The following is a 17,584-nucleotide window of genomic DNA, read 5'->3' as shown; positions in this document are numbered from 1 at the left end:
GAACACTTCTAAAACCCAGTCTAGATCCAGTTCTCAAGCAGGAGCATGACAGGCTTCTGTCCACAGGCCCCATCAGCCTGGTGGGTAAGCTGGACAACCCTCTCCCCGCCCCCTTCACTATCATCTCTATTTGAAAAACGGGGCTGATGATGACAATCATCAACCTCCTGGGGCATGTCAGCAGGTAGTAAAGCCCCAACAAGCTAGTCCCTGGAAATCTAGGAAGAGGTGGCCAGAACATGGAGACAAGCACTCAGGTCCTGGCCTCAGCATCCTTTTCCTTCAGCTCCCAGGAACCTGGAAGGCCTTGCTGCAGCTGCAGTTCTCAAACAGCTCCGTCTGTGGGGTGACTCACTGCAAGTATGGCCTCTCCCTGCCGAGGAGCACAAATGAAATTCATTCTAGTCCCAGAAACTGCCACACAATTTTGTAAAATTTGCTTTTTAGGGCCCTTGGCATGTAATTTCATTTATTCATATAAGTCTAGATCAGGGTTCAGTGACAAGGGTCAGCATAGAGCAGGGTTGCAGACTGGTTCAAGGAGGCTTCTGGGTAGGCCCCTCCAGGAGGGATTTGGAGGAGGCTGCCTTGTGGGTGTGGCAGGAGCCACATCTTGTGGAAACTGGGTAGGTGGGTGTGTGGCCCCACTCTTGAGTGAATGCACCTGGCCCACATGGCTGGCCGCCGCAGCCTGCACTCCACTTCCAGGTGCTGACATATCCTCCCCAGCCATGGTCCTGGGCCTGCTGTGTCCTCACCTCAAGGGCCTCCCGGCTCAGCCTCTGCCCCAGCTCCTGCTCTCTCCTCCCTTTTTCCCAGCTCATCTTGCACTAGGCCACTTCCTAGCCTGCAGGCTGCCTATGGATCTCCTGTTAGCTAAGCAACTTGCCACTCAGGGCCCCCCACACACCTGCATACAACCAAAGGAGAGCAGGTCACTTCCCCAAGGAGCTGTGGCTTCATGGCAACCACAACAAGAAAGGGGTCCTGGAATCCTGTTCCCAGTAAGGGAGCGCTGGCTCCCAGCACCAGAGTGGATCCACATGGGGCCCTCACTAGGGCAAGAGGGCAGCCCTCCTTCCACAGGAGCCAAGAGCATAGTGCAGGGGCAAGGCACGGCAGAAGGGGCAGGAGCCCACCCCAGGCCTCCAGGATTCCCCTGGGCGGGGCCAGCCTGGAGGCCTTCACAGCCTTCCCAATGTGACTGGGTGACCCCAGGTGGGGGCAGGAGTTGACAGCATGGATAGAGACAGGTAAGGCCACCTGACCTACATCTGGGGGTCTGCTAAGCCATGGGCTACTCAAGGGGCTGAAGCCAGCAGTGGTGGCCGGGCCAGCAAGGTGTGTGTGGTGGGTAGCACTGCTGTGGCTTTAATGGAGGCTTGTCTGTGACAGAATACTCAGCAAGGGACACGGGGGACTTTGCTGGCTTCTTCCCGGCCGAGCCCTGACATGCACACAGGTGGACTGGGATCCTTCAGCCCCTGTGAAAACCAGGCCTGGCCCAGCATGACCGACCTGGGAGCTGACCTCAGGGCCCTTCACTCCAAAATTCACCTCAAGTCAGGTGAGACCCATACATCATGGGTCCCCACTCACAAGTTCCAGGTGGGAAGAGGAGCCCCTTACATGGATCTCAGTGAGGGTGGGTGGAACAGGAGCAGCCCAGGCAGATTCGCTGGTGCAGCGCAAGTCTGCTAAGCCGCCTCCCGCATGTTGGAGGAGCCTTGGTGACAGGCCCCAGTGCCTGAGTCCACAACACGCCCAGGCCACAGGAGCCAGGCCAAGCCCCACTGGGTGGGAGGCCCAAGGTCTCTCCCCACTTCTGGGTGGTGAGCCCATCACTGAGCCGTGGCCTCGCATCCACACTACACCAGGAGAGGGTGATGACAGGGGAGGGGGTCTGCTTCATCATCCGCTCCCTGTGGGACCTGTGTCTTCAGTGAATTAAGGAGTTTGGGGCCCCACATCCCCTCAGCTCTCTTTGGAGGCTCTGGGCACCCTAACCCTTGGCCTGGCAGGTGCACCCACTGCCATAGGCATGCGCATAGCCGGTAGTCTTCTCAGTAGGCAGGGCAGGCAGGCATGGCGATTCTTCACAATGGGCGGGCGCCACAGGGCCTCAGATGTCGGCGCCCAGCTCTGCGCACTGCTTGTCTGAGATGTGGGAGGCCAGGGAGTCTATGATGTCCAGCAGCAGCTGCTGGCTCAGCGACCGCAGCGTGGGCAACTTGGAGACCTGTAAGGCAAGCAGGCCGGAAGGAGATGGGACAAGATCCACCTAAGGGCCATGGTGGGCAGTGGAGCCCTGTGGGGCCCACCCTGCTCAGGGCTCAGGCTGGTCCCAAGGATGAAGCAAGGTGCGGCCAGTGATAGGCTGCTCTGCTTCTCTCACCCCCAGGGCCCACCACTGCAGGGGATCACAGAGCCTGGGCACCCTCCCTGCCTGGGCATGGCCACTGCCAAGGGGAAGCGAGTCCTGAAGGGGAGGCCAGAGCCCTGACCTTGGTGAACTGGTGCACGATGATGTGCAGGCAGTGCCGCTTCATGTCCAGCGCCTGCGTTTTGTCAGCTGCCTCCAGGATCTGCAATGGCAGGGACCTTGAGGCGCTGCCCCTTTCACCCACTCAGTGGGAGCTGCAGCCGTGTGCACGGGGCTGGGGGGCTACCTGCAGCACGTTCTGCACCGTCACGTTCATCTCCAGGTTCTGCTTGCAGTACGCCTGCAGCCGGTTGTTGTAGAAGCCGTAGTAGTAGGGGGCCGCAAACAAGTAGCTGGGGCCTGGTTAAGGAGCTGACTAAAGGAAGCTGGTCCGCCTGCACCCTCCCAGAGAAGGACAGGGAAGGGCGCAGCTGGAGCCCCAAGCCCCCACGCCAGCATGCTCTCCAAATGGATTCTGAACTACTTAGTGGGTCAAAGGCCCCATTCAGGATCCAAAGAAAACCATGAATCCCCTCCCCAGAAAAATAGTGTCTGCACATCTGTAGCGCTGTTCCATGGCCTTGCAGGCCTAACAGGCATCCTGACCCTCCATGTTCAGACCCCTACTGAAGTGACATAAGGAGTAGCTCCATGTCTGTGCTCAACTGTCACACAAAGCAATGACCCACCCCGTCCTCTGGGCAGTTGTGAGGGTCAGGAACCCACTGGTTCCTCCTGGCTGCAAACCCCTCCCTGCCAGCTGCCAACTGCTTCAGAGAGCACCAGGCCCAGCCCCAGGCACCAGCAAACCCTCTGGAGGGAGGCGCTGGGCCCACATCGCCTAGCTGGGGCAGGAGAGCAGGCCTCAAAGCCACCCGAGGTGGGTGCCAGGACCCCTTGGTGGGGACCTGGGAGTTGCTTGGGGAGTAAGGATGCAGCGAGTCCTCGGGCGGCATGTTGACCTCGCCGTAGTAGATGTAGCGCAGCATGGACTCGAAGGCCTGCCTGCTGGGCACCATCTCCCCGATGGAGATGTTCACCTGCCCGTCCTCGGGCATGAAGGACCGGAACATGGCTTCAAAGTAGCTGCAGACAACAAGTGGTAGGCACCTGGCCGTCAGCAGAACGAAGACACCATCCAGGCCCACCCTCCCCTCCTGTCCAGCCCCCACCCACCTGGAGCGGGCGGCCAGGATAGCCTTGTGGGCTGGCCGTGGGTGCCCGTCAAGCAACAGAGTGATGTCACAGAATTCCGCGCCCGCTCCCTCCAGGTATGCCTTCATGTCCTGGATCAGAGATGTGCCTGGGGGTAGGAGGATCCCTGAGCAGGTACAGCCTGGGATTCTGGCCTTGGGGCCCTACGGCACTACCTTCCTGCATATCTGCCCATGTTGCTGCCCTGAACAAAACTTCACCCAGGCAGAAGGCTTCACTTGCCCTGAGGCACCATCAGCCACATTCTGTCCTCCCTCGGCGCCCTGGCCGACTCAAGCACTATGCCCCACGCACAGCCCACCACCCAGCGTCTCATCTTCCACCCAGCTTGCTGTACCCCCTCGCTGACCTCATGATCAAGCCCCCTCCAGGCCCACTGCATGGCCTCTGGTGCCTGCAGACATCACCAAGAGCCAGCAACCGGGGTCAGCACGAGCCCCAGGGAGAGCTGGGGGAATGAAGGGGCCTGTGACATTACAAGCAAAGAGAAGTCCAGAGACTGATCACTGTGACCCTGGGCCATCAGACCTGACATCCTAGCCCGAAAGAGGTGCCCCATGTCCACCCCCAGAAATTGGCTCAGGAAATCCCAGGTCACCAGGACACAGCCCACTGTGGCAAGCCCCATGGGTTGGGGGCTTCTGCCTTCATCTGTTTCCTCCCTGTACCCAGGAGAGCACTCTGGGGTCCCATGGCACCCACCCCCACCCCAAGGGCCTGGCAGGTGCTCTCCATGGCTCCCAATCTCCTGCCGCAGATGAACACCATCCCTCCCAGCCCCCAGGGAAGGGGAACGGGGCTCCCTACCAATGTCCACTGGCTGGTCCAAGGGAGTGCGAGGGGGCGGCTGCTGCTTCCGCCGCACAATCTCCACTATCAGTGGAGAGGAGAGGCGCTCGAACTCCTTCATCATGATCACCTGGTTGAAGTGGGACTCCTTTACCACGAAGTTCAGGCAGTGCTCCTGGGGCAGACAGGCACAGGCAGGCAGGCAGAGTCAAGCCAGGGCCCCAGGCTGGGTAAGGGGCTCACAGTGGTGGGCAGGGAGGGGGCCTAAGCCTGAGCACACCCCACCCAACCCTGATCGCGCTGACCCCACCCCACACCTTGAGTTGGCTCAGCTGCAGCCGGGCGGCACTCTCGCACACGACCAGCACGTTCTGCAGGTCCACGGAGGCCTCGATGTACTGGCGGCACAGCTGCTCCAGGCGGCACAACTGGAAGCTCAGTGCCAATTTGTACACATCCATGATGAGCAGCACATCCTCCACATGGCCTGCGCCCCAGAGCCCCCGAATCTCAGGGAGCCGGAGAGGGGAGGGCAGGGCACAGGGCGCAGGGCTCCCCCCATGGAAGAGTGTGGGCTGGGGCCACTAGGTAGGAACAAGGCCTCGGGGGACTCAGATGGCGTCCAGCTGCAGTGATCATGGGTAATGAGGGTGACCTGCAGCCTCTGAGCCTCAGGGGGCCCATCAGTAAGGCAGGGCTGGCAGCACCCACCTTTTGGCTCTGCTGCCCGCACCCCAGCCCACACCAACCCTGCTCCACCCCCACCCAGGCGGACCTTTCCGTGGGTATTTGATCTTGTCGGTGTAGAGGAACTGCATGAGCACCTCGAAGGGCCGGGCCTCGGCCTCCCGGATGGCCACATGCAGCAGGGGCGGCCGGGCCCCACCAGCAGCCATGCCGGGGGCCTCCCTGGGAACTGGGGCGGCCTCCTGCTCCAGCTTCTGTGGGGAGAAGGGAGCTCAAGGGCACCCCAGTGGACATCAGGCATGGCTGCCAGGTCAGGGCAGGGCGGTTAGGCACCTCACCTGGGCCAGCCTCTCCCGCGCCTGCGTGATCTTCCTGCGAAGCCAGCGGCTCCGCGCTGTGACAATGGCTACGTGGCCCTGCACGCACTCCTCCTTCTGCACAAAGAATGATGCACTGGCAGAGGGCACAGGACCCTCGCCCCAGAGAACAGAGACCCAGCCAGCCAAGGTCAGCACCACCAGGCCAGCAGCTGTTTTTCTGAGGGGCGAAGTTCCCACTGCCCGGGCACAGCAGGCAGAGCAGGGCGCGAGGACAGGCACCCACCTCACCCAGCACGAACTCCACGTCGCAGAACTGGCGGCTCTCCCACAGCCGCCCATAGTCCTCGTGCAGCGTGCATTTAGGATAACAGGAGAACTGCAAGAGAGGCCCAGTGAGACTAGATGTTGCAGACAGCAGGGTGGCCCCAGTGTGGCTGCGCAGGCCGACCCTGAGGTCCCCACCTGGCCCATGCTGACCCTCAGGGCCCAGGAGGCAGGTGGGCCTGGCTGAGGAGAGGAAGCAGCCGCCACCCCACCCTGAAAATACAGCGTGGCTCCAGCCTCAGCACCGGCAACTGTCCACGGCCAGCTCCACAGCAGGAAAGGGCTCCCCTGCCTCTCTTGCCTTCGGCTGGGCCCCAGGCCTCAGCAGAGCTCTGCCGTCTCCACTCTGCCTGGACCTGCGTCCTCACAGTGGCCCCCACCAGCACATCCCAACCTCCTCCAGGAAGCCGGCCCTGACCTCACTGTAGCTGTGAGTCCCTGCCCTGACCACCTGCTCCTCCAGGCCTGGGAAGGGGCTGTCAACACAAGCCACTGTCAGCCCTGGCTCTGCCCTGGGCCAGGCTATGATGCCTGTGAGGCTCTGGTGCTGAGCCCAGCTTGGCCCGGCTCCCTCCACTGACTCTGCCGTGAGCCCCAGCACCATCTGCCTGCCCCACTACACGAAGGCTGCCCACTTTAGTGCCACCTCAGCCCACCCTCAGCCCACAGGGCTCCTCCCAAGGCTTCCATCCTGCCAGGTGTGGCCCTGGCAATGGCCTGGATAAGCTCTGCCCCCCCACTTGGCCTCAGTTTCTCATCACGGGGGATCCGTCCACCCAGCCAGCTCTACAGGCCCACAGGCCCCACACCTGGAACCTGTACATCTCCCCGCTGCGGATGTTGTTGTCCACCGTGCCCCCGAAGATGTACATGGCGTCCGAGATGACAGCAGCTGCGTGGAAGAGCCTCCCGCTGGGCAGCTGGGGGACAAGAAGGCAGGGTGGAATGGCCGGGGGGCAGAGCCTCCACAGTGCAGCTGGTGCAGCCAGGTAAGGCAAGGATGCAGCACCTCATGGCCATGAAGGGCCAGGGGGCAGGGTCCCCAAGGGATGAGGGCCCCTGGGTACAGACACAGGGGGGACCTGGTACCCATGTAGGCGAGTGGGGCATGATGGGCCATGGCGACCCTCAGAGTGGGCAGGGCACTTGGGCCAGTGTGTGGCACCCACCCCAGAAAGCTGCAGCCTGGCCAGCAGGGTGAGGGCCCTTGGCCCTGTACCTCCTTTGTGGTGTGACCCCAAGCAAGTATTTCTCAGGACCTCAGTCTCCCTATGTGTGAGAGGGGTTGATCACAGGACCTGCTTCAGGGGGTGATGGAGTCTTAATGAGGATCCCAGCCTGTACCTCTGAGGCAGGCTGGGTGGGCTGCTTGGCTGAGGTGGTGCCAAAGTCCAGGCCGAACACATCTCGGGACTTCTTGAAGCCAACCCGCTCCTCATAAGTCAGGGTGGGCACCTCCTCGGAAGCACAGGCTCGCTCGGGCACTTCAGCCCCACCAACCTGAAGAGGGGAGACACATGGGCATGAGACCAGTTGGCAAGGGCCAGGTAGGTGCCCAGAGACCCCCACCATCCTGGCCTTCAGAGTGGGTTCTGAAAGAAGGAAGAGCTGCGTGGCCGTGGGCTTCCCAGGAAAGGTCTGCGGCACAGCAGCCCCATGCAGCCATGATGGGGTGTGAAGCGTTAACTACCTGCAGGCTGTGGGGTGAAGCTGGGGCTGGAGGCCGGGGCAGGTGTCCAGGGCTGAGGCCCAGGTGTCCTGGCCTTGCTCCTGGTAGCTGTCTGGAACCCCAGGGGGCCCCAAAGCTGTGAGGAGCTGGGTGGGAGCAGGGTAGGAGCTACTGGTGTCCAGCTGGCAGGTCAGGACACCCCTGGGCACCCTCACCTCGCTGTCGGAGCTGGGCTGGACGACCTCCCAGGTCTGGAAGTCCACGTCATAGCAGTGCAGCTCGTTGGGCAGCGTGTTGTCGGCCGCACCCCCAAACACATAGAGGTGGCGGTCAAAGGCCACCATGGTATGCCCGTAGCGCCGCTGCGGGGGTGGTGGGGAGCCCCGGAGCAGGTGTTCAGTTGGGATGCGTGTCCACCTGGGGGTACACAACAGTGAATCAATGTTGGGACAGGGGCTCCTGCTCACCCTCGGGGCCTCCCCACAGCAGGCCTTCACTGGGAGGTCCCCTTGCATCCCTTACAGTGACTAGCCCAGGGTCCAGAGGGAGGGCCTAGACACCTGCGCTGAGCACCCCTCACCCCATCCAGCACGGGCACCAGCCCTGCCTGGCTCCATGTGGCCCACCGCAGGGTCCTGCCAGAGCTCCCCCCTCTCCCCATGGAGCAGGCAGCAGTGATGGGCAGGAGGGTGGCATCTGACTCGCCCAGGCAGTCCTGCTCTCTGGGGAGTAAAGTTGTGCAGAGACCATTGCAGGTCACTGTGTTCACGCTGCCCAGTCAGAGCATCCCCACAGCTGAGTCCCCATCCTGGGAGCTGCCTGTACCCCACATCCTGATGCTGCTCCAGTACCTTCCACCTCCCAGGCTTCCCAGTACCTCCCAGCAAGTCCTCTCTTTTGCTAAGTTAGCTGAAGACTTCAGAACAGATCCTGGCCTGGCAGGGCTATGCCATCTGGCTCCATGCTGAGCCCCAGGCCCTCGACAGTTTCCCTCATCCTGGGGCTCCCTGCCCTTCCTCCCATGCACCCGTGGCCTCCAGGAAGGCTCCCAAGTCCCTTCCCAAACCCCCTGTACCTGCAGCTCACACTCCTTGTGCCCTCTCCTGAAGCCCCATTGCAGGGATCAAGGGCTGGCCAGCAGCCCGGGGCAGCATGGGCCAGACCTCTCAGGACCTGCAGGCCCCTCTGGTCTTCTGCCATTATTTGAGATCTATGCAGGCCACATCTGTTACTGGTGGCACTGACCAAGCTATTCATGAGGAAGGGGACGTCCTTCACATTCAGAGGAAGGCCTAGCCAGGGGCCTCCTCGCCAGGCCTTATCTTGCTAAGCTGTAGCCATATCCTGGGGACCTGCCAGGGGCACCGCACATCCCTGCTCCGGGCTGTAACCTCCTGCTGTTTGCAGAGCTCAGAAGGATGGTTACCATGGCCACCAGGTGCAAGGGGCGTTCTTCATATTCAGAAGGATTCGAGGGAACTGACCGTCCTCCCTCCACCCCACTGGCCAGAGTACTCACGTCTTGTCCTTGAATTCAAACTGGAAGAGGTTGTTGGTTATTTTGGCTCCGCTTTGCCCAGAGAATACAAACATCTTGTCCCGGCACACAGCCACGGGGAAGTTGCAGCAAGATGGGGGGATCTCCCCACTCTGGGCCACCTGCAGGGGAAGAGGACAGCTCAGCCCCGGCCTCACAGGGCCCGCTCACATTTCACCACACTCAAGACTGCTGAGATGGGACTGCTTTTATTCTTGAAACTTCCCCAGATGAGGATTCACAGATTCATTTGTCTTGGAACAGCTCATAGCCCTGTCTCATCCACTTCACGGGGCCCAGTTGTGAACAGCTGGGTTAAAATCGTCAGGGTTAAATCATCAGGGGCTAAACTCATGTTTTTCATGCCCAGAAGACTGAAAAAAAATTTTTTTTAATGAATAAATAAATAAATTCCATGTTTCTAAAGGGGAAAGCAAGCCCAGGGGGAGCTCCAGGGAGCAGGACACTGGATAGCAGACGGCCCTCACTGCACTGAAATAAAGGGTGCATTAAAGCAAAACCACATCCTCACACACGTGGCGCTCTGCCCATCCAAAGCACCAAGCCTCGAATCACTGTGCAGCCACAGTGAGGAACTGGTCATGAAGGCCCGCAGGTCACCAGGGAGGAGAGCGAGGCTCAGGTCGAGGCTGGGCTTTGCAAGGGGAAGAAAGCAGCCTCGACCCCCAGCCTGGCTCCCCCTGCCTCCCACCTCCCTCCACCTGCACCCTGTCTCCCCATGCCCCTCACCTCCTCCACCTGAGCCCTGGCTCCCCGTGCCCCTCACCTCCTCCACCTGCACCCTGGCTCCCCACGCCCCTCACCTCCTCCCAGCAGGTGAGCTCTCGGTCCTGGAGGCCAATTGTCCACATGTCATTCAACCTGTATTAGGACAGACCAGTGAGGACCCCTTGGGTCTGGTGGTCAGGGTGGGCCTAGTCCTGGCTGGAAGGGATGGCTGCAGGGAGGAGCCCCACCCCCACACAGGGTAGGAGACTTGTGCGGCCATGAGGCGGGAACTTCTGTGTGGGGTGGCAGCCACTGCCTCAAATCCCTGCTGTGCCAGGCCCCCTGCCCGGCCCAGACAGAACAAGTACTCTCATGCATGACATCAGGGCAGTGTGGCAGTGCCAGCTCCTCACTCAGTGTCCCTCCTGGGTGGGGAGAGGACACAGATATCCCAGATGCCACCATCACTGCATCGTTAGGAGTTTCTATGATGCTGAAGTTTTGGGAAACCAGCATATGCTACTTTTGTGATGAGAAAAAGAGAGCAAAGCCAACTTTCTAAAATAAGGAGGAAAAGGCCTTTGGCCTGGGCAAGAACCAGGGCTGGGCCTGAGCCTGGGCACCGCCCACCCGCCCACCAACTCAGCTCCGCAGGGCAACTCCTGGCTGAGGATCCTCATCCAAGCTACTCTGGTAGCCACGGGGCTCCACCCAGTGGCCCTCACCTCCATCTGCCCATCCTCCTCTTTCCCCATCCCCCTCCCAAGAAACCCCCAGACAGAGTGGCACTCAAAATCCACCAGGCACTCAAAATCCTCCCAGCCTAAGCCCTCAAATGCCAGGACGGCCTGCTCCGGGTCTCAGTGCTGTCAGAGGTGGGGTGCACAGGCCGGACCACCACCCACCTGGCGTTGCCGTCATAGCCAGCAAAGATCCACAGCTTGTCACTGTACACCGTGGCCCCATGGGCTGACCTAGCGACTGGCAACCTGGAGTGTGAGGGAAGAGGGGAGGGAGTGAGGCCGCCCAGCACAGACCTGAGCCACCCAGCCCCATGTGGTCAGTGCAGGGGCCACAGCCAGGCTGCATGGCTACATCCACCCGACACTGGGGCTTCAGGGACTCCACAAGGCACTAGGAATAACAACAGCCCCAGAGGCCGACTAGTGGCTTGAAGAGGAATTCAGACAGCCACAGAGGCACAGAACCTTCTCCTAGGTGCCCCCAAAATATCAAAGGGGGTGCTCAAAAAGCAGGACCCCAGAAGCGCCATCAGCAGTACATTGGATCGTATTGAAAATTTTTTTGTGACAAGGTCTTGTTCTGTCTCCCAGGCTGGAGTGCAGTGGGGCACACATGGTTCACTGCAGCCTTGAAGTCATGGGCTCAAGTGATCTTCCCACCTCGGCTTCCCAAAGTACTAGGACTACAGGCATGCGCCACCACGCCTGGTCCATTTGGGTCTCTTCTGAAAGGAGGGAATCTAAGGGCTGGGAGCAGGCCATGCATAGCTGCACCGGGGGATATTCCACCAATCCCAAGCTCCGTGCTATTGCGTGCCCTCAGGGTCCTCATCTGGGAGGCAAAAGGGGGCAGATCCCAGGTCCAATGCCACCCAGGACCCAGCCTGTCCCAAATGTTTCTGCAAAGTTTCTCACCGTCCTTCAATTTTCCACTCCGTCCACTGGCCAGTTGCAAACTTGTATTCAAAGAGGTCATTTTTATTCTTCAAGTTAGAATTGGAATAAATGTCCCCAGTGTAACCCCCTGAGTAAAGAGAGTGAGAAACTGTCAAACCCAAAGGGCAGTCTTGAAGATTTCAAACCCTGGAAGGTGGAGCAGAATCTGGCCCCCCTGAAAATGCATAAGCCAGGACTCCCTCCACAAGCCCCGGAAGGACCTACTGCCTGTCTGCCTCTGTGCTGGGCTCTGGGGACACAGAGATGAGCAGGACACTGTTCCCAGCCACAGCCCAGTAACACAGAAAGACACCCAACCCTGTGAGCTCAGGGCCGTTAGGGCAAGGGGTCCCAGATCCAGCGCAGAATTCAGAAGACTGGCAGACAAAGCCACGGGTGGAGAGAGAGCCCCTGCTGTACACAGCACGAACACAAATGCCCCAGGCCTGCAGAAGGGCAGGGTATCTGTGGGCCTCGGGGCGACACAGCCCCTGGGAGGCAAGAGGCTGCTTACCAAAGACAAACATGCTGCTCCCATAGACGACGGCCGAGTGGTGGTAACGGGGGGCCGGTGGGGTCCCAGTGGTAAAGGCCCTGGGGTGGGCACAGGGGTGGTGAGAGTCAGCGGGGGTCACCCATGAGGTCCACACCCCCACAGGGTGGCCCTGCATCCCTGTGCTGCCTTTCTTTTTTCTTTTTTTTGAGACGGAGTCTCACTCTGTCGTCCCGGCTGCAGTGCAGTGGCGCGATCCCGGCTCAACCTCCACCTCCTGGGTTCAAGCGATTGTCCTACCTCAGCCTCCTGAGTAGCTGGGATTACAGGCACCCACTATCATGCCCAGCTAATTTTTTGTATTTTTGTAGAGACGGGGTTTCACCATGTTGGCCAGGCTGGTCTTGAAGTTCTGACCTCAGGTGATCCACCCACCTCAGCCTCCCAAAGTGCTGGGATTACAGGCGTGAGCCACCGCGCCCAGCTACGTTTCACTTTTGTATTTTGAAGGTGATACCTGTCTCATCATAGAAACTTAAAAAAAAAAAAATCACCAATAAGGAAAAAACAAAATAGGCACTAAAGCTCATGCAAATTCCCATTACCAGAAAACCTCTGGCAACACCTTGAGGTCTTCCCTGCACACCTCTCCTACGCATACTTAGGCTTCCATGAAATTTTTAAAAATGGAATCAAGTGGCAGATATTTTGTAAATTGCTTATTCCACTCACAGAATGTGACCAGGTCCTCATGCTACTCCAGGACCATCCACACTCCTGCTCTCAGCAGCAGTGCAGCATCTTACAGCACGGGGTCCATCAATTTCATTTAATACCTATCTATCTAACCATCATCTATCTATCTACCTATCATCTATCAATCATCTAATCTATATAATCTATATATCCATCATCTATCCACCTATCATCTACCTATATAATCTATCCATCATCTATCTGTCATCTATCATCTACCTATCATCTATCATCTATTGTCTGTCATCTATCTACCCATCATCTATCTAATCTACCTACCTATCATCTACCTATCATCTATCGATCTGTCATCTATCATCTATCCACTATCTATCTGTCATCTATCTGTCTAATCTACCTATCATCTATCTATCTATCTATCTATCTATCTATCATCTCTCTTTGTCTTTCTTTCTATCATCTCTCTATCTATCTTTTTTTCTATCTATCTATCTATCTATCTATCTATCATCTGTCTATCTATCTTCCTAGACAGGGTCTCACTTTGTTGCCCAGCTGGTCTTGAACTCCTAGCTTTTTTCTGAGTTTTATACTTAAGCAATTTTTGACAAATAATTGTGAAGCCTTCAGAATGATTTTTTAAATTAATTTGTAACTACTAGCCATCTTACAAAATCAAGTGTGAGAGAAATGACATAGCAACTTCTGTACCCATACTAGCATCAGGCTCGAGGTAGAGGTGGACAGCCCAGAAGGGTGCCGCCCTGTGTGCCCAGCTTGGCAGCTGCAGGTGCGGGGTGGTTACTTGATCCCCTCAGCCTGACAGGGTGGCTCTGGATGTGGCATCCCTGAGGCCGTGGTTATCTCCTCCTGGAAGCTTCTTTCTAGCTTCCCATGATGAGAGAGACTCTGCTAGCAACTGGGAGCCAGCACTGTGCCACTGTGTTCTAGGAGGAAAGGCAGGGCCCTGGAGCACGGGGCCACCCACCTGCACCAGGAGCAGTCTTTCACATCGAACCGCAGGAGGTCATTGAGCATGGTCTTCCTGAAAGGCAGCCGGAAGAGAGGGTGGCATTAGCCAGGTCTGCTCTGCAGGGACCCCAGAGATGGGCACTGCATGTAGCCAGGGTAGAGTAGGGGGCTGTTGTGGGCTGGGTCACTAACACAGCCAGGCAACCAGCTGATGCCCAAGAACAAGAGTGGTGACCACAAAGGAGGCTCCCCAACTGATATGGGCACCAGGGCTGCCACACAGGCAGCCACCAGCTTGCCTGGGGTCAGGACCAAAGCATGAATGTGGCCACCAGGAGCCCAACCAGCAGCTGACATGAAGGCATGAAATGGCCCAAAGGCCAGAGTCACCCTCACACCTCACCCTAGCCTCCAGAACCCCTATTCACACGTCCCCTTCCTCTGCGGCTGTACCCTGCAATGCAAGTGCTTGCCCGTGCCTCAGGGGAGGCCCTTTGCTTCTCTCTGATCTTCCTGCCACTTCTTAAAAAAAAAAGAGAGACAATGAGCTGGGCTCGGTGGCTCATGCCTGTAATCCCAGCACTTTGGGAGGCCTAGGCGGGTGGATCACTTGAGGTCAGGAGTTTGAGACCAGCGTGGCCAACATGGTGAAACCCCATCTCTACTAAAAATACAAAAAAATTAGCCTGGCATGGTGGCAGGCGCCTGTAATCCCAGCTACTCGGGAAGCTGCAGCAGAATCGCTTGAACCCGGGAGGCAGAGGTTGCGGTGAGCCAAGATGGCGCCACTGAACACTAGCCTGGGTGACAGAGCAAGACCCCATCTCAAAAAAAAAAAAAAAAAAAAAAAAAAGAAACGAAGTCTTGCTTTCCTGCCCAGGCTCATCTTGAATGCCTGGCCTCAAGTGATCTTCCCACCTCAGCCTCCCAAAGTGCTGGGATTACAGGTGTGAGCCACTGCACCTGGCCCCTGCCATTTCTTTGTTGCAAAAGCCAATGTAATCATCATGTTAAAGATACAATCAAATAGAAAACAAATTCACTGGCCATTGCACCACCTAACACTACCAGCTGGCATATCACTACCCAGCCCTTGGGAAGAAGAGCAAACTGACAGGAGCCCAGCGCCCCGTCACGCCCAGCCTGTGCTGGGTGCCCCCTGAACGGTCTCAGTCTGCACCAGTGGGTGCTCTCTCACCTCCATTTCACAGATGGCAACAAAGCCTAGTGGCTCAAAGGCTGTGTCTGAGGCCATGCAGCCAGGAAGCCAGGAGCCTAGAAGCTGGTGGTGATTGTGATACCGCCCCTCCCTCCCTTACTTGCCCCACGTGCCGCAGGAGGCCATCTTTCTTTGTACTCAGACAGTCTTCATAAAGTTAAGACTAGTGTGAGACAAATTCGTATCCTATCTCTTTGTCATACTGCAGCAAAAATGTTTCTGCTTATTGCTACACAGTTGTCACACAAACTACCTGCTAAGGATACTCTTGAGGATGAAGGTCCCCCATTTCCCACTTGCTGCCTTGTACTGGACACCAAAGCCTTTTCTGGTTTGGAGGGTTCTCATTAAGGCTGCAGTAAACGCTTGTGGGTAGGCATCTCTTCTTCATTTCATTCCTTCATTTGACAAACATTTATGGAGTTTTCTAGATGCCAGGATACAATGGTAAAAGGAGCACAGGCCCTGCCTTGACTGAAGAGATGGATAATAACCAACATCTGTGTGCCTCAGGAACAAATGAAGATGGTAAGAGGTATGGAGGGGAAGCAATGGTCTCCAGTTGGTCCAGATGGCCAAGTAAGGCCTCAGTCACAAGAAACATCAGAGGACGGGCAGGAAGGTGAGAGGAGAGAATGGGCAGTGGAAGGGCCTGAGCAGGGGGGCACTTGGTACAATCCAAACATAGCAAGGCAGCCCGTGCCGCCCCAGTGCAGTGAGGGACTGAGGGCAGAGGAGCAGCAGACTCTCATGAGGACTTGGGCTTTTACTCAGAGAGGCAGGGAGGCATTACAGGAGGATGAGCCAAGGAGGAGCATACTCTGACTTGCTTTTGTAAATGGGCCCCACCGGCTACTCCTGGGGAAAGAGAGTGGGAGGAAGACAGGCTTGAAGCCAGGGGACCATGCCCAAGGAGGCTCTTCTGCCCAGTATGCAGATCCTGGTGGGGTCCAGACTACCCCACCATCCTCAAGCCCGCCCCCCAAGGAGGCCTACAGGACCAAGGCTGCAGAGCCAGTAAGAGGCCAGACCTTCCAGGGCTTCATGCTAGTTCCTGGGGCTGAGAGGCAGGGCTAGGACACATGGACACAACTAGTCATGTGCAAATACTCCACCCTCTGCATAAGGAAACCAGCCACAACTTAACTGGAGACAGTTTATGTGAAAGGAGGTGTGCCCACCAACAAAACATCACGTTGTTGCCTGATGTTTGGAGCAATTTGGGAAAACCCTCACAAAAAGTGAAAAATGCATGAAATAAATAAAACTGTGTCCTCCATACCGATGAGGCACAGGGAAAGAAAAGTGCCTGGCAGGGCTGGCCGCAAGGGTGGTTGTGTTTCTTTCAAGGCTGCGTCTACTCAGAAGAGGGACATTTCCACATACTGAGCATGTGCCACCCACTGGAAGCTGTGCTGAGGACCATGAGTGCAGGATCTCATTTAATCCTCACCACGACCAGGGAGGTGAGTGCAAGGAATCTCACAGATGGGGAAACTGAAGCTTAGAGGCACCAGCTAGCATCTGAAAGGACAGTAATGGAGCTGGACAGGCCCAGTCCCTGACCACAGTACTTCTCCCTACCTGGTCCAAACACTGATGCTGAGACTCACTCACCCATTGTCTCCACCAAATACATAAATGGCATCTTTATAGGCCACCACTGTGTGCTTGCTGCGCCTGGAAAGAAAGGAGTGGAGGGCGATAAGGACAGGACCCTCCTGGAGGGCACCCAAGGAATGGGACTAAGCAGGAGAGCTGCCACGGAAGTTAGGTATCACCTCTCAACTGCTAAGATCCATCATCTTCTAAGATAACACCAATCATCCTGCAAGTGAGGACCCCTGACACGGCTCCAGGATTCTCTGGACTCCTCACCCCACCTCAGAGCACCTGGGACCCCAGCCCAATATCCACAAACACAACTTAGTTCCAGTACCCTGTCCCGGGACATCGGGCTGTGGGACTCCCTCGGAACCCTCTCCCCTGCCCTGAACAGCGTCCTGTACAGCACCATCCACCTCATTACCAGATCCCACCCCAGGACACCACCCCCCGGCTTCGCCCCTGGACCCGCCCTGGGACCCTCGCAGATCGCCCTTCCTGTCCTCAGGACCCCATGAAGCCCACCGTACCGGGCACCCACGAACTCGTCGCAGGGCGGGAGGCGCCGCCAGCGATGCACTGTTTCGAAGGGCCCGAAGTTGAGCGTCAGGTACTCGACACTGTCCGAGCAGCTATGGTCGAAGTCCACGCTCGGGGCTACCTTGGACCGCGCGCCGCCTGCCAGGGCCGCAGCCCCGATCTGCCCCCCCGTGCTGCCCGGTCCAGCCATCCCGGGTCCACGCCGGATCGGCCGCGCTGTAAGCCCAACTTGCGGCCACCGCCCCGGGCCGGCTGGAGCAACCACATTTCCCGGCGAGCCCTGCGCTGACGGTGCGGCACGTCCGGCCAGCGCCGCACTTGCGCCCTCCAGCTCTTCCCGACAAGCCTAGCGCTTGCCGAGACACCGCGGGCGAGCGCAGGATGCGGTTGTCGACCGCGCGGCGAGCGTGGGACCTTCTGGGGAGCGTTTCAGGCTATGTACTGGCGCTGCGTTGTCCCTTCCAGTGAATGCAGTGTGTCGTCCCTAGCCCCGTCGCGACTGCTCTTCCCGGCGCCTCCCAGGCCCACGCAGCCCGAAGACCCGCGGCCGGCTCGCAGTTCCCGGCATGCCCTGGGTCTGCGCGTGGCTCCGGCCTGGATCGTCTGCCGCTGCCGGGTTCCCCCATGGAGGGTTCCGGGATCGCAGCGGCCGCTGCAGGCGGCTCAA

The 17,584-nt window shown here is 58.2% G+C and overlaps 1 protein-coding gene across 2 annotated transcripts; it reads right to left on the bottom strand.

Annotated features, from left to right (window-relative positions):
* Positions 1 to 435: 435 nt before the first annotated feature.
* LZTR1 (leucine zipper like post translational regulator 1) lies at positions 436 to 17,490 on the bottom strand. Of its 2 annotated transcripts, none has more exons than XM_016939745.4 (21): positions 16,908 to 17,490; positions 16,390 to 16,452; positions 13,570 to 13,626; positions 11,886 to 11,965; positions 11,351 to 11,459; positions 10,598 to 10,681; positions 9,788 to 9,845; positions 8,946 to 9,085; positions 7,642 to 7,843; positions 7,102 to 7,257; positions 6,567 to 6,677; positions 5,717 to 5,809; positions 5,452 to 5,547; positions 5,202 to 5,367; positions 4,744 to 4,913; positions 4,445 to 4,601; positions 3,599 to 3,725; positions 3,359 to 3,508; positions 2,670 to 2,775; positions 2,505 to 2,585; positions 436 to 2,239 (listed from the first exon to the last, which is right to left on the bottom strand). In XM_016939745.4, the coding sequence occupies exons 1-21, from the start codon at positions 17,105 to 17,107 to the stop codon at positions 2,123 to 2,125; spliced, it is 2,523 nt and encodes an 840-aa protein (XP_016795234.1). In that variant the 5' UTR covers positions 17,108 to 17,490; the 3' UTR covers positions 436 to 2,122. The 2 variants fall into 2 exon arrangements, with proteins under 2 accessions (XP_016795234.1, XP_063663858.1); XM_063807788.1 differs by having other exon boundaries at positions 15,026 to 16,452; positions 16,908 to 17,485.
* Between the last annotated feature and the right edge of the window lie 94 nt (positions 17,491 to 17,584).

The sequence above is a fragment of the Pan troglodytes genome, chromosome 23 (assembly GCF_028858775.2).
Source record: "Pan troglodytes isolate AG18354 chromosome 23, NHGRI_mPanTro3-v2.0_pri, whole genome shotgun sequence".
Lineage (NCBI taxonomy): Eukaryota > Metazoa > Chordata > Mammalia > Primates > Hominidae > Pan > Pan troglodytes.
Note: the sequence above shows the minus strand (reverse complement) of the source record. Positions and strands in the feature narration are given on the sequence as shown.

Excerpts from the sequence above, each read along its gene's own strand:
- LZTR1 (XM_016939745.4), bottom strand. The coding sequence starts at position 17,107 with ATGGCTGGACCGGGCAGCACGGGGGGGCAGATCGGGGCTGCGGCCCTG. Across the intron at positions 13,627-16,389 it reads GTATTTGGTGGAGACAATGG|GAAGACCATGCTCAATGACC; the intron begins GTGAGTGAGTCT and ends GCTGCCTTTCAG. Across the intron at positions 7,844-8,945 it reads TTTGAATTCAAGGACAAGAC|GTGGACACGCATCCCAACTG; the intron begins GTGAGTACTCTG and ends GTGTACCCCCAG.